This window comes from Cryptomeria japonica, chromosome 7 (genome assembly GCF_030272615.1).
Source record: "Cryptomeria japonica chromosome 7, Sugi_1.0, whole genome shotgun sequence".
NCBI classification, from domain to species: domain Eukaryota; kingdom Viridiplantae; phylum Streptophyta; class Pinopsida; order Cupressales; family Cupressaceae; genus Cryptomeria; species Cryptomeria japonica.
This window is the reverse complement of record NC_081411.1, coordinates 570,458,450-570,471,836: the sequence shown is the minus strand read 5'-3', so window position 1 is coordinate 570,471,836 and position 13,387 is coordinate 570,458,450. Positions and strand designations below refer to the sequence as shown.

The window sequence follows — 13,387 nt, the reverse complement described above, 5'->3', positions numbered from 1 at the left end:
TATGATAAACTGCAGGTGTCAATATAATGTCGTACGATGCAGTGAAACTGCTCATACGATATTTTGCAGAGGTTGTACGGACGAAACCTGCAGGATAAAAAATCATGATTTTGAGGCTGAAAAAGTAGTTTTCGGCCCCACGGTGGGTGTCAGAAATGTGTGTGAGAAAAGTGGGCTAAGGATCTGTATCTGCAATACACAACACTTCAATCAAGTCATTACATGCATGGTTAGACAGATATAAACATGAATATGAAAACCATAACAAATTGACCCATTGCCTTCTAAAAGATGCGAGTATAAGATTGTTCTCAGATTTGTATAAGAAATACCAGTGACTAGACTACATCAAGACGAAGGATTTTAATCTATATGAGCATGATATTAATGCTAGATGGATGCAAGATTTACTGTTTAAAATGATTTACTTGGAATGATTTAATTAATTAAATATAAATATTTAATTAATATTGGTTGATTAATTTTGCCATGTGGCATTTGATGATTAAAGAATTAATTGTGTGCTCAAGATTTATTTAATTGCCTTTGGTTAGGACCTTGGTGACGTTGTCGAGATTAGGGGTTCATGGTTTAGATGACCATTTTTAGGGTATTACAGATACCACAGAGATGATTAACCAGTTTAGCAAACACATTAAACAAATCAAAGTGGAGAAATCCTTGGCTGTGGAAGATTTCATGAGGATTTCCAAAGTGGAGTCGATGCTCACAGTTTGTCTTGATCACCTGGATTCCCACAGAGACAAAGTGCAGATGGTGAAGAGAAAGGAGCTCTGGAAACAGAGAGTAATTCACATCAGTTTGCCACACATAATTGTAATTCAATAATTTTCAAAGGTGCATCGAGAGTGGAGTGTGGCGAAGGCAATGATAGTGTCTCTCCAAAACCCCAACCCGAGCGATCACACCAGGACCGAGCAGACGGCATGACTAGCACTGTTGGCAGTTGTTTGCCAGCGAGTCTAGTCATTTCCCTTAGTTTCGGTTATACAGTTAGGGTTGTTTTCTATTAACTCTTACGAATTAATTTTACTTTGGTTAAAAACTATTGGTCTGGCGACCTATATATATGTTTTGTAACGACTTTGAAAGGGTTCACTAAGTTTTTGAAAAGACTATCTTTTAAATTAGCTAAAAATGTTATGTATGTAGAAGGTGGATATTCATCAATGAATGAAAATCTCGTTAACAATTCTCTTTGATTTCAAATATGTGCGTTTGTTATTTTGGAATTTGATTTCTATGAAAATCTATTTCAAGGAAGAAGTTGTTATGCTTTCTATGTGTGCAGAAGATTATTAGCGAATTTCAACTTTAAAGGCTTTTCATTTTGTTTTAGTGTACGTGTGAAGTCTGTCAGCTTTATATAAAGAGTTATATATGGATCAGTGCTTGCATTCATTTTGTATTGACTGGTGAATGCAATTACCTTTTAGTGCTTTCTGGTGAAAAGCATTCTATTGATTGTGTGTAATTTGGAGTTGATTGAATATTTATTAGAGGGAGTTGTACCTTAATTCAAAGGTTAATCAAATATTATGATTTTCCAACTGATTGGTAAGGAATTTGTCTTTCTTTTCGTGAGCCATAATGTGCAAGGTTAAATAAATAATGAGAGACGAATCTGTTTACCAACAGGTACATATATGGTGTGTGGTATGGTTAGTCCCACTTTACCCTAATATAATAATATCCATATTTACCTCACCACCTAAACTCTTGCACATAACTGTAGTATAGGAAAGTTGATTCTAATGAAGGAAGAAAATCTCCTTGAGAATCAAGATTCTTGTACTAACATTAGGATGAATTAGATATCATGTTATACAATCTAATCAATCCTTATATAAAGATTATAATTGGAAAAGAAATGAACTATTCCAATTTCAATACAAATACCCAGTTACAAAAGACTGACTGAAATATTTATCATTGCATTTTGAATTATAATAGTATCATAAAAATAGAAAGTACAGATTATGACAATGATCATGTGACATTTGCACATTAGTGTGTAGCACGAACATCCTCGCAGCACATTGTCACTTAATACAAGTGTAAAACTAAAATGTCATAACTCCTAAAAACACACCTACACACAAAGAATGAGGTAGTACAAGATTACTATATACAATAAATATTTCAATAATCATAAATTATGAAAATATAAATTATGAAATCCCAAGTAAAGCATTTGATTAAAAAAATAAAAAGTTGAGAAGGTGTTAGTAGGAGTGTAATTAATTATCATTCTTCAAAGAAACTTGAACATGGAAGAAGAGAACATGTTGGGGGTTATTTGAGGCTTGCCTTAGTTAAAACCCCATTTTGGTATTTCTACCTCTATGAATAGGCAATATTGAGATAATATTAATGAAGATAACAAAAAATGATAGATGATACAACAAGATGTAATGCTAAAGATATTAAAAAATAGATTAAATGCACTATGCTAGCAATAGATACCTTTGTCAATGGAGTTATTCTTAAATGAAAATACTATACGGTTCTTAAGATGAAGATCCATGTTTGAACCCCAAAAGTGAGATTTTTTCTTTTGACGTATTCATAGCAATGACGTTTGAATCAAAAGAAACTATATATGGATCTATACCTTTTGATATCAATTTCCTTTGGTCATTCAAGTATGAATATAGTGTCTCTTTTTTTCCTATAATGAAACTTAAACATGTCACACTCTTGGTATAAGATTGAAAAACAATGCTCACACATTGATCACACTATATTACATTTGTTTGGATGACTCAGGTATTGCTATCAACATCATGACAAATTAATGATGAGAGACACCTTGATTGTTTTCATTTTATCATATTCGGTTTGGTTGCCACAACATACTTCGACAAAAATATCATAGTTTCTTATACTATTATTTTGTCTAAAGGTTATACTTGTTGGGGCGTTTGGGTCTCATCTTTTATCTTTTTTTTTGCTTTTATTAATTTTTTTATCTTTTCTTTATTATTTTTATTTCATCATTTCTGCATATTGTGCATCATCGTCATGATCCCTTATATCATGATGCATAACACCTATGCAAAATAAAATTATTACTCAAACACATGAGAATCATCATATATATTAATATATTCGACATATACCTAAGCTTGAATGCTTTGGGAAGATATCATAACATCCATTTCAATCTAAATCATCTAAGCTCTAATCCCACTATCATACACCACTCATTAGCCTATCCTCATATTCCATCTCATCCCATTCTTACCATATCTTTCATAGCTACCACCCTAACTTCTTTCATCATACTTACTATTCTCCTCCTAGTCAACATCTTTGTATCATTATACTTCTCATAATGTTTTTCCAACTTTCTGACTATCTTTCCCCATCTTATTCAATCATTTATTTCATTGATTCCAACATATCTACTAACCCTCATTCCTCCCTCACTTTGTTGATTTCAAGAGCACACTCGTGTCCTTCCAACCCAATCATCCTCTCAAGGGGAAATCATTAACTCCTTATCTAATTCAATCCTAAAAATCACATCAACATTTTGAATCCAAAATCTATCCAAGCATCAAAGTATCCTTTGAACTAAAACATCCAATAAATCAATCAATTTGATTAATTTAGTCAGACAACCAATTAGCCCTTAAAATTGATACTTGGGGCATTTTATCTCATCAATATCGACACACCTTGTATCCAATTCTAGTTTCTTTTGAAAACGATATTACTTCTTCTAGTTGCAATGCCATTTCAAAGAGGGGTAAAATGTACACATTGAAATCATGCAAATGTACTAATTTATGCAATATCATCTCATATTAACATTTAATGCACTTACCATTTGCAAATCCATTATAATAATTAATATTATCTTAATTCCATTACTTTATTACAGTTAAATTTATTAAACAATAAATTATTTTAAATGGATTTGGAATTAATAATTTCTTTAAATGTTAGCATGAGATGATATTATGGAAATTTAATGTATCCTTAACAAAACCCTAACATGAGATGATATTATGGAGATTTCAATGTCTACAACTACAACTACCACTTGTGAAGACACATTAAAGTCTTTGATGTAAGAGTAAATTGGCATGGATAAGGGTTGACTATAATCAATGATTAAAATCTAACAATAAAAAGCACACATAAATGGATCCACAAAATGCAAATCAATGAAGGGCCAAACCCTTATCGATGGAAGTTAAAATGTAGTAGGAAAAAAAAACAAATACCACAACAAAACCCTACATTAAAATAATTAAGAATGTTAAATGATAAATAATTGAGGATGTTAAGGTTACTTTGGTCTATTTAATGATTATCATAGTCTTCACTAGATGCTTTCTTATGGTTAATGCTTAATGATCAAATTGTCCTTTGAATTATGTTCAATGTCGAGTGAGAATTGTGTGTATCTAGTCTTGAGTGGCATGATTTTCTCCTCCTAACTATGATCCTATCTTTTGGTGTCACAAACTTGTGTGTGAGCGGGGTGTAAATGGAAATGGAATTTTACTACCTTGATGCTGAAATTGTATAAGTTTGAAAGCACATAAAAATTGAATATGCATAATGTCTAGATGAAGTCAAGTGTAGTGTCTATTATGCATATGTCCTAGTATTTGTCATTGAATATTGCATCCTAGATGTTCAATATGAATTACTTAGTACACAAGAGAATGGGTAACAATCAAATTAGGCAAGAGTGTTCATTCAACAAAAGTGATAAAAATATCTCAATAGGAGGACAAGGTCATTTGAGCATTATGTTTGGGGTTAAGGTCAAGCTTGTGATATAGTTTACAATAATTGATTAATTACGCGAGGAATGGCCCTAAAGCACTTGGAATTAAGATAGGCTAGCAACTAATTTGTTTCAAGATTTGATTAATTTTTTTATTAAATAAAGCCAAATTGAACATCAAGATATTGATTTAACAACAAGGTCTAAAATGAATGTAAAAAAAATAAGAACTAAATAAATTTGATCAAAACCTTATCAATCATGTTAGATAGAACAAGCAAACAAAACAAAAAAGTTAATATGATTAATTGTTTTATTATGATGTGATTTTCCTTTAAACAACCCATTCATATCTACATAATGGAACTTCTTTCAGTAACTTTTGATGATTGAGAGATATCCCATCCAACCAAATTTGCTTGGATTGCAATCCAAGCACTTGACAATTAGTGAAAAGTTGATGGAACATATTAAAGAGGTGTGTCTACTATTACCATAATCCACCTAAGACTGCCATTATGGGCACTTACAATTAATAGAAAGATAGAATAAAATTGATATATACACACCTAACTTGACAATAATTATATACACACAAAAAAAATGTTAAAGAAAACAATAAAAACTTAGATTTTTATTTATTTATTTGTGTGTTCTAAAGTAGAATTGGCAACTCATATTTTTGAAGGGCTCTGAACTCTTCTTAGATAAATGAAGTTGAACGGTTTGGATAAGGACAAATGGAGCCCATTTTTTAAACAGCTGACCTCCCACTAACAATTCATTTAGTATAAACCAAAATAATATTATGAATACAATGATTATTCATTTTTTTTTAAAATCTTATAAAAATGATTAAAACAGGTTTATGTTGCTTGCCAGTTGCATGCTGTGGAATCTGGAACGTGAGTTCTGTTGTTTCAGTCCCACACGCTTCCTCAATAGAAAAATGTTGCACTTTCTAACTCCTGTGTATTAATTTTTGTTTTTGATTGTCAATCTTTTTAAAGCTTACACTTCAAAAAAGTTTGCAATCAAGACAGATGAATGTTCAGAAGTTAAGTTGAGTTCATATGACAATTTAGTAAGTTATTGATTTTTCATGATTACAGAGTTAAGATTTGATGGGTATGAGTTTTTGAGAGTTTATGTAGTACAAGATTGCTTTTGAATTCTTTGGTGTATATTTTTTAATCAACATTTGAGATCACATTCAATGATCTATTATAACAAAGAAGAGAGTGATGAATGGCTGAATGTGATCCGAAAATCAAAAAAAACAATTGAGAACTTTCTTGATCATGGGAGACAAGTGTACAGGAAAAGAAAAGATTACTCCTTGATGTGGGTATCTTGAATTAAGACAATAGAATAAAAATTATGTAATGCCATTTTCATTTCAAACAAAATTACCGTGTTTTCTGTAGGCTTGTAAGTATATGCATCAATCTGCAATGCTGCAGGCTATGATGCATTGCAGCTAATAAAACAAAGTACCTGATTTCAAGATTGAAATTCTGTAGAAATTTGCGGATAAAAAGCAGAAAATCCTACCACTTTTGGCATCTTCTGATAAAATGTACTGAAGAAATCTATTTTTTAACTTATTTAGGAATTGAAGCTTCATAATGTACACACCATTATCGGGGTTTAATATAGCTTTGGAAAAGAAAGACAATTGATGGAGATGTGGGACAAACTATTAAGCATAAGGTGAGACTGGATCGCTTATTTTGGCAGGAAAACATTACATACATCTTTCTGATCTTTTCAAACCGCTTTTGGCAATTTGAAGAGATGCAAGTGAGGACTGTTAGAAATCATTTTCTTATTAGGAGAACTAAGACAGGATACATGAGTAATTGTTTGGAGTCCAGGAAACTTGACACTTGTCTTCTTGGATGCTCTCAAATTATACAAACTGGACTGAGTATTACCTAACCCTGCAGACTGTAGGGCCATTTCTATCTGTAGGAGAAGAATCCTGATAGGTATGGCAACCATTACCACTACTATGAATCTGATATGCTGCTACCCCACTGTTTAAAGTATATGTGAAAGAAGCACTTATTGTCTCCTTCCTATTTTGCAGAGGTTCCAATGTCTCCACAACATCACTCATCAGAGGCCTTGCTTTGGGATTTTGACTGAGGCAGTGATAAGCCAAGCTACAAGCTTTCTGGGCACCTTTCATAGAATACTGTCCTTCAAGCCTTGGATCAATAATTTGCAGCAGCTTTCGCTTATCATTTAGAAGTGGTCGAGCCCACTCTACCAAATTATGTTCCCTGGTGGACTTAGTCTTATCCACAGACCGTCTCCCAGTAAGCAGCTCAAGTAACACAACACCAAAGCTGTAGACATCACTTCTAGCAGTCAAGTGACCTGTTGCAAAAAAAGGCCAAAGGCCAATAACTAGTATCAGCAAAGCAATTTAGACATTAGGCCAGATGCAAAATGCCAAATCAGTAATCTGAAGCATGCCATTTTTCTTACAATTGAGTCTTCAAACATCAGTTAAATTGCAAGAGGCAAGGCAGGGAAGGTAACCCATTGAAAGTTATTGATGTGCACAAACACTGCACATTCTGGAACTTACCAGTCATAACATATTCAGGAGCAGCATAACCATATGTACCCATAACACGAGTGGAGACATGGGTTTCATCTCCCTGAGGACCATCTTTTGCAAGTCCAAAATCAGATAGCTTAGCTGTATAATCCTACACAGAACAAAGACAATAAGCAGGGAATTTCAGTCCAGCGTAAAATAAAGCAAGTCTCAACGCTATAAAGAGATTTTCAAACTGCACTTCAAGCATTTAAATCATGACTTGTGACCAATTCAAAGTCAAACATATAAAGCAAAGAAGCATATTTCACATATGTAGAATAGCACTCCACAACTGCCAATACCAACCGAGTCCAATAAAATGTTGGATGTCTTGAAATCTCGATAAATGACTGGCTTTTCTGCTCCATGAAGAAATGCAAGTCCCTTAGCAGCTCCAAGTGCAATCATCATTCTTGTAGACCAAGGCAAGGGAACAGATACCTCTATATGCATCAAGAAAACCAACATTCAGGGCACATCTTCAACAGCTTTTTACGTGCGTAAGGCATCTCAGAAAAACAAGGTTATAGAAAATATGCCTCGAGAAATAAAGTTAGTTCTTGTTAATTTCTATAGCAATTTTACTATTTTAGTCACCAAAGAAATTTAATCCTGACGACAATTAGAATCACACTGATGTGATGGCCAATTTCCCTGAATAACTACTAGGATCTCCTAGCATATCAAAGTGTGCCATAGATATGTACATTGATTTTTCTTTTGAGCGGGTGAGGTAAACGGCTTGAACTCGGGTTTCCTGGGCTAGTTTTTCAGACATTTTCCTGAACTACTCAAAATAAAAACTCTCCAGCAGTGGATATGCACCAGTTGTCAGAGAGGTGGCATCACTGAGCCATAAGGTTTTTGGATTGCAGGAAGGTTCACCACAGCCCCGAGAATAGTATAAAACATCACTGAGCCATTAGGGTTTTAGGATTGCAGGAGGGTTCACCATAGCCCTGAGAATAGTATAAAACCCAGGCATATATAGCAAGATACCCTACTGTCTAAAAGCTAAAACTACCATTAACATGGTACCTTTTACCTGCTGATATTCCTTGCGGCTCTCTTGTAAGTCCACAAAGAGGAGATACAAGATCCAGTTAGAACTGATAGATGAACTGTAAGCACTCATGCATGGCTTAAAAGTTGTTTAAAACCACAATTAATTTCATGTTAATAGCACACTTCCAGGCAGTTAAAACATGTACTAAAGAGTCATGCCTCAAGGAAATTGAATCTAAAACAGCCATTGTATATTTTGTTGCAGGTTTCAGAAACTCAAAGGCAAATTTAGAAGCCAAAAAAATCTGCCAAATATCAATTGACCCAATGAAAGGAACTAATAAGACAGCAATACATACTTCGAAATAGATGATTCTCCAGACTGCCTCGAAACATAAACTCATAAACCAGCAATCTATGGTCATCTTCACAGCAGTAACCTATCAGTTTAACCAAATGGGGATGCCTCAGCTGCCCCAGAAAGATAACTTCTGCCTGCCAAATGAACCACAGAAATCAGCTGAATAACGAATACCTACAAAAAAAAGGTAAGTAAAACTATCATCAGTAAGGGAAACCCAGACCATAAACTGGATCCAGGTAAAAGCAGGGTGCTTGGGTGATTCCTTGGGACTGAACTGAACTGAGATCGATGACCACTAAAACATAGCAAAACATTCTTAGTAGAAGATCAATAGTAAATGGTACTTACTAGCCATTCCCTATGCCCTTGAAGACCGTTTTTATTGAGGACCTTAACTGCAACAGGTGTAGACTTAAGACCTCTTCTTACACTCTCATCTATATACCCTTTATACACCGTACCAAATCCTCCTTCCCCCAACACATAATCTTTCCGGAAACTTTTGGTAATTGTCTCCAGTTCATACAAAGTGAAAACCAGTAAATTGGATCCAGAGTTCTGTCTCAGATCTTCAACGCCTTTGGGAGTTGACGGGTTGCTCAAATCTGATAAAGAAGACAAAGAATGTCTCCTAACAGAGGTAGTCTTTCGTATTAGTGCGTGAGGAGATGGTTGATCCTGCTCTTTCTTTTGTTCCTGTGGCTGCTGTAGATGTTGTGCTAGTGGTACTTGGTGTGTTTTCACTGCATCTAAACCAAGGTAAAAGAAAAATCAAAGCGTAGTCATGATAAAACGTAGCAGACTGACATTGTCAAGACCTATGTGCATTTTTAACAGACAGTGGACATGATGTTGCATTTATAATATACCAGGATTCTCCAACATGAGAATGCAGAATGGGATTGATACCTCCTGCGACATATCACTAATAAAAAGAATCAAAAAGCAATTAAACTAAATCCTGACTATGGGGACAAAGAGATTCTCTTCACAGTTATTCACCATATGAAACCCACAATGTCCAGGCTGAAAATAAGGTAGTGACCATCCAGGAATCTAAATGACTTTCCGGGGCACACGATTGCAATAAATGTAACCAAATCTGATCATATGCATCTCTGTATATGCGAGTAGGTTCAACACAGAGCCAAAGGGATCCACATTTACTGCTGATAGAAACTAGAATAAGCATCAGAAACAGGAAACATCCAGGGAACTAAACTGCATCATAATCTGACCAGTTACAGCCAAGCATGTGTAAATCTGAAGCTTTCTGATGGAAAAAAAAGAGTTGAGGGCTTAAATCAAAAGGTCTATTTGGAAATTAGCCCTTGTGGGTCAGCAGGTATATGCTTCCCATAAAGTCTTTTGGTCATTTTGTAAAGTTTGACAACAATGGTGAAGGTGGATGTAGGTGTGTTTACCTGCTCTGAGTGTGGAAACAACAACAGCACTGGTGACTGCAGCAGACTCCTCTCTAGTTCCACAGTTCCCCATTATCAATAATCTCACTGCATTCTCACTTGCTCATTCCTTCTACCCCACCAGCACTAGCATCCTCCAAACTACACCATCATATCAACTGCAAAAGTGGGTGCAGCACAGAACAGTAGATCTTGATCCACAGCATCCACATTGAAAACCAAAATACACTGAAATGGGTCTTAGCTCAGAATCAGAAACACATTGAACAGGAGGCAGAGTCAGCCCCTGACCAAGAAAGACAAGAGAATCTGAGCCACTAACAACAACAGCATTGGCAATATGCTAAGTTTTCGGAAACTGGCCCCTTGAGCACCCATAGATCAACTCCTCTTTTTTAAACTAATCTAAGCGCCTGAAGTTACTCCCACATGACCTTGAGCCTAAACCCCCTTGTCTCTGCTGCTAAGTACAAATGTCGCACAGATCTTTTGCTGTCTGATCACGGATGCGGTGCCCCGGGTTCAATGCTTTCCCTGTCCGTCTCAAGACAGATTCCACTTCAACCATATTCCGGTGCCGGATTTATGATGAATAGTTTTACCCCACTTTAACAAAAAGTAGTAAAACGACATTATTGTTGGCTCAGAAGTCCAGTGAAGCCATAACGGAGTATGGTATCCATTGACGGTGGTTGAATCTGTTAGGACCGTTAATCAACGAGTGACGGGAATGCGTGGAATATTTAATACATAGCAATTGCATGTCGGAAAATGTATATTGTAGTTAGATTCCGTCTGCAGGCGACGGGCGTACATGTTTAAGCGTGCCGTGGATTATATTACAATTTCTTGTATGGTGGTCGGTGGATCTCAGTTATGACCTTTCTTTCTTCCAATTGATGGAAGGCAGGCTTGAGCAAAAAGGACTTGAAAAGAAGAAAAGCTTAGTGGCAATCAAATATGCCCTAAAAAGATGAGAATAGACTTGGGCTCTTAAAGGTTTAATATTATTGTTATTTGTTAATGTGTGTAAAAAGGTTAAAATTTTGTATCTAGGGTGTATATAAAAATGATTCACTCATTTAAATCAAGATCATAATTATGGTCGGTTATTGAGATCTTAAGATTATGTACTAAATTTTTGAAGAATTATAGTTTATGTTATATTTGAAACTAAAATTGCAACTACATATGCACTTATCTATGTTACTTCTTTAGTTGTTCTTCTATTCTACCAAGTACACACTGCCTTCTTTTCCTCTTAACTTCCAAATCACTCTTACAACTACGTATGCACTCATCCATGTTGTTTCTTTAGATGCTCTTCTATTTTTTATAAAGCAATCAATGCCCTCTTTTCCTTTTGGCTTCCTAGTCACTCATGATTTTAGCACTACTTTAACCTTACCTTGTTCTTTCTTTGGTAATTGTTGTGCTCAATTTGTTATTAAATAATCTAGAATTGTATTACAATAGCAAGATCATACATTAAAAGTAAAAAGAATGATAGCTTATATTATATATTTGTTTTATATCAGTCACACATCTACTACATCAACTCATGCATCAGGTCAAAACCCTTTCATGCACTCAGATTACTACTTAGGTTTCATTACACTTTAGTCTCAAACGTTCATTGTGTCATTTTTTTAGTCATTCATTATTATTGTATTGCACTTAGCTAATTATGCATGATCAATTGCATACATTTCTTGGTGTGCCTTCAAATTTGTTCAAATGTTTTTGAATCAATCAATGAAAATTGATTGCAATGAAAGAATTATCTAAGATTCCACATTCTCATAACAAGACCCAATGGTGTTCCTCAACACCATCAATTCTTCAATCTATAGGTACAAACACATTAAACTTGGTGCAAGAGCATTATTGGGTTGGCACGATCTTGCATTAGCCAAAAATAGATGGTGTGTACTTATAGGCCCTTGCATGCAAGTTTAACTTGTGTAAGTGCTTGTTTTAAGACTTAATTTGTGCATAATCTTAACTTGTGTGTGCATATTATTTATTTTATTTAGAATTTTTGGTGTCTCTCTAGTGGAGTAATGACTAGGGGGTCGAAGTATCAAAATGCCCAACCATGTAGCCACTTCAACAATAAACTCAAATCACAAGACATTAAATTCATTCAATTATCCGCAATCATGAGAAACACCAAAATATTTTATTTGTGTATGCTTTGGGCAATAATATTCAATTATAGAGTATAAAATTGGCCTTCTCTCTATGGCATTCCTCTTGGTCACCTTTCTCCTCCTCAACTTTTCTTTTCCTTTACTCTAGCATTCCTTCCTCCAAATTTTGCCACTTCCTCTAGTGATCACCTCTCTCCTCTCTAGTGCTATAATAGGACCAATATCTCTACATTCATCAATAGAAACCTCATGTCATTCATCATTTCTCTCAACTTTGCCACCTCTCTTTATCTAATGGTGAAAATCCCTATTTCTAATAATGACAATTTGTCAAATTTGGTTTGGAGAATACTTGATAGTTCTCAGATTTGTCGACTCAAGTGTCATAGCTTGGAGGACATATTTATTTAGTTTGTATAGTGTTCCAATTTAATTTTTTTGTGGTTGTTTGATTGGCAAGTGAAGTTATGATGTTCAAAGTTCAGTGTTGTTAGCGAGGTTGGTTTTTGATTAACTGATGTGGTGTATCCTACCTAGATCATGCCTTTTTGGTTTGGATATACTTTGGTGGTTGAATTATGATGTTCATATGGGTCTCACCATGATGTGTGTAGATATGCATTATGTTTTGTGCATTGGACAATGGTTCTTGGCCAATGGGTTGATGTGTTACATTGTTTAACTAAACGTTTCATTTGATGCTAACCTTGGAGGATGTGTTAGCATGTGTAGTTTAGATGTGTGGTGATATGTTTGGGTGTTCTTTATCTCTTGCAGTGGAGTGTATTTGATGTTATAGGTCTGGGTGGCCTAATTTATGCAATTTTGCAGATTCTATTTGTGGCTGACCTAGTTAAGGGTTTCAATGAATTATCTTGTATAGATAGAAGTGTATATGTATGAGTTGATTATGGGATGCATGTGAATTGATGTGAAGTAGATATGAATAATGTGCAAGAATATTTAATATAGCATAAGTGTGAAAGATTGTTTGTGCTAAGCTTGAGACAATGTTTGTTGTTGGATGTGATTTCTATGATATTAGTTGCTTAACACAAC

At 34.7% G+C, this 13,387-nt stretch overlaps 1 protein-coding gene across 2 annotated transcripts; it reads right to left on the bottom strand.

Annotated features, from left to right (window-relative positions):
• Positions 1 to 6,470: 6,470 nt before the first annotated feature.
• Positions 6,471 to 10,868, bottom strand: LOC131058033 (probable serine/threonine-protein kinase PBL8). 2 transcript variants are annotated; one of them, XM_057992070.2, is made up of 6 exons: positions 10,176 to 10,868; positions 9,100 to 9,500; positions 8,747 to 8,882; positions 7,689 to 7,825; positions 7,368 to 7,491; positions 6,471 to 7,153 (listed from the first exon to the last, which is right to left on the bottom strand). In XM_057992070.2, exons 1-6 carry the CDS (start codon positions 10,246 to 10,248, stop codon positions 6,702 to 6,704), a joined length of 1,323 nt encoding a protein of 440 aa, XP_057848053.1. In that variant the 5' UTR covers positions 10,249 to 10,868; the 3' UTR covers positions 6,471 to 6,701. The 2 variants fall into 2 exon arrangements, with proteins under 2 accessions (XP_057848053.1, XP_057848051.2); XM_057992068.2 differs by lacking the exon at positions 10,176 to 10,868 and adding an exon at positions 9,754 to 10,103.
• Between the last annotated feature and the right edge of the window lie 2,519 nt (positions 10,869 to 13,387).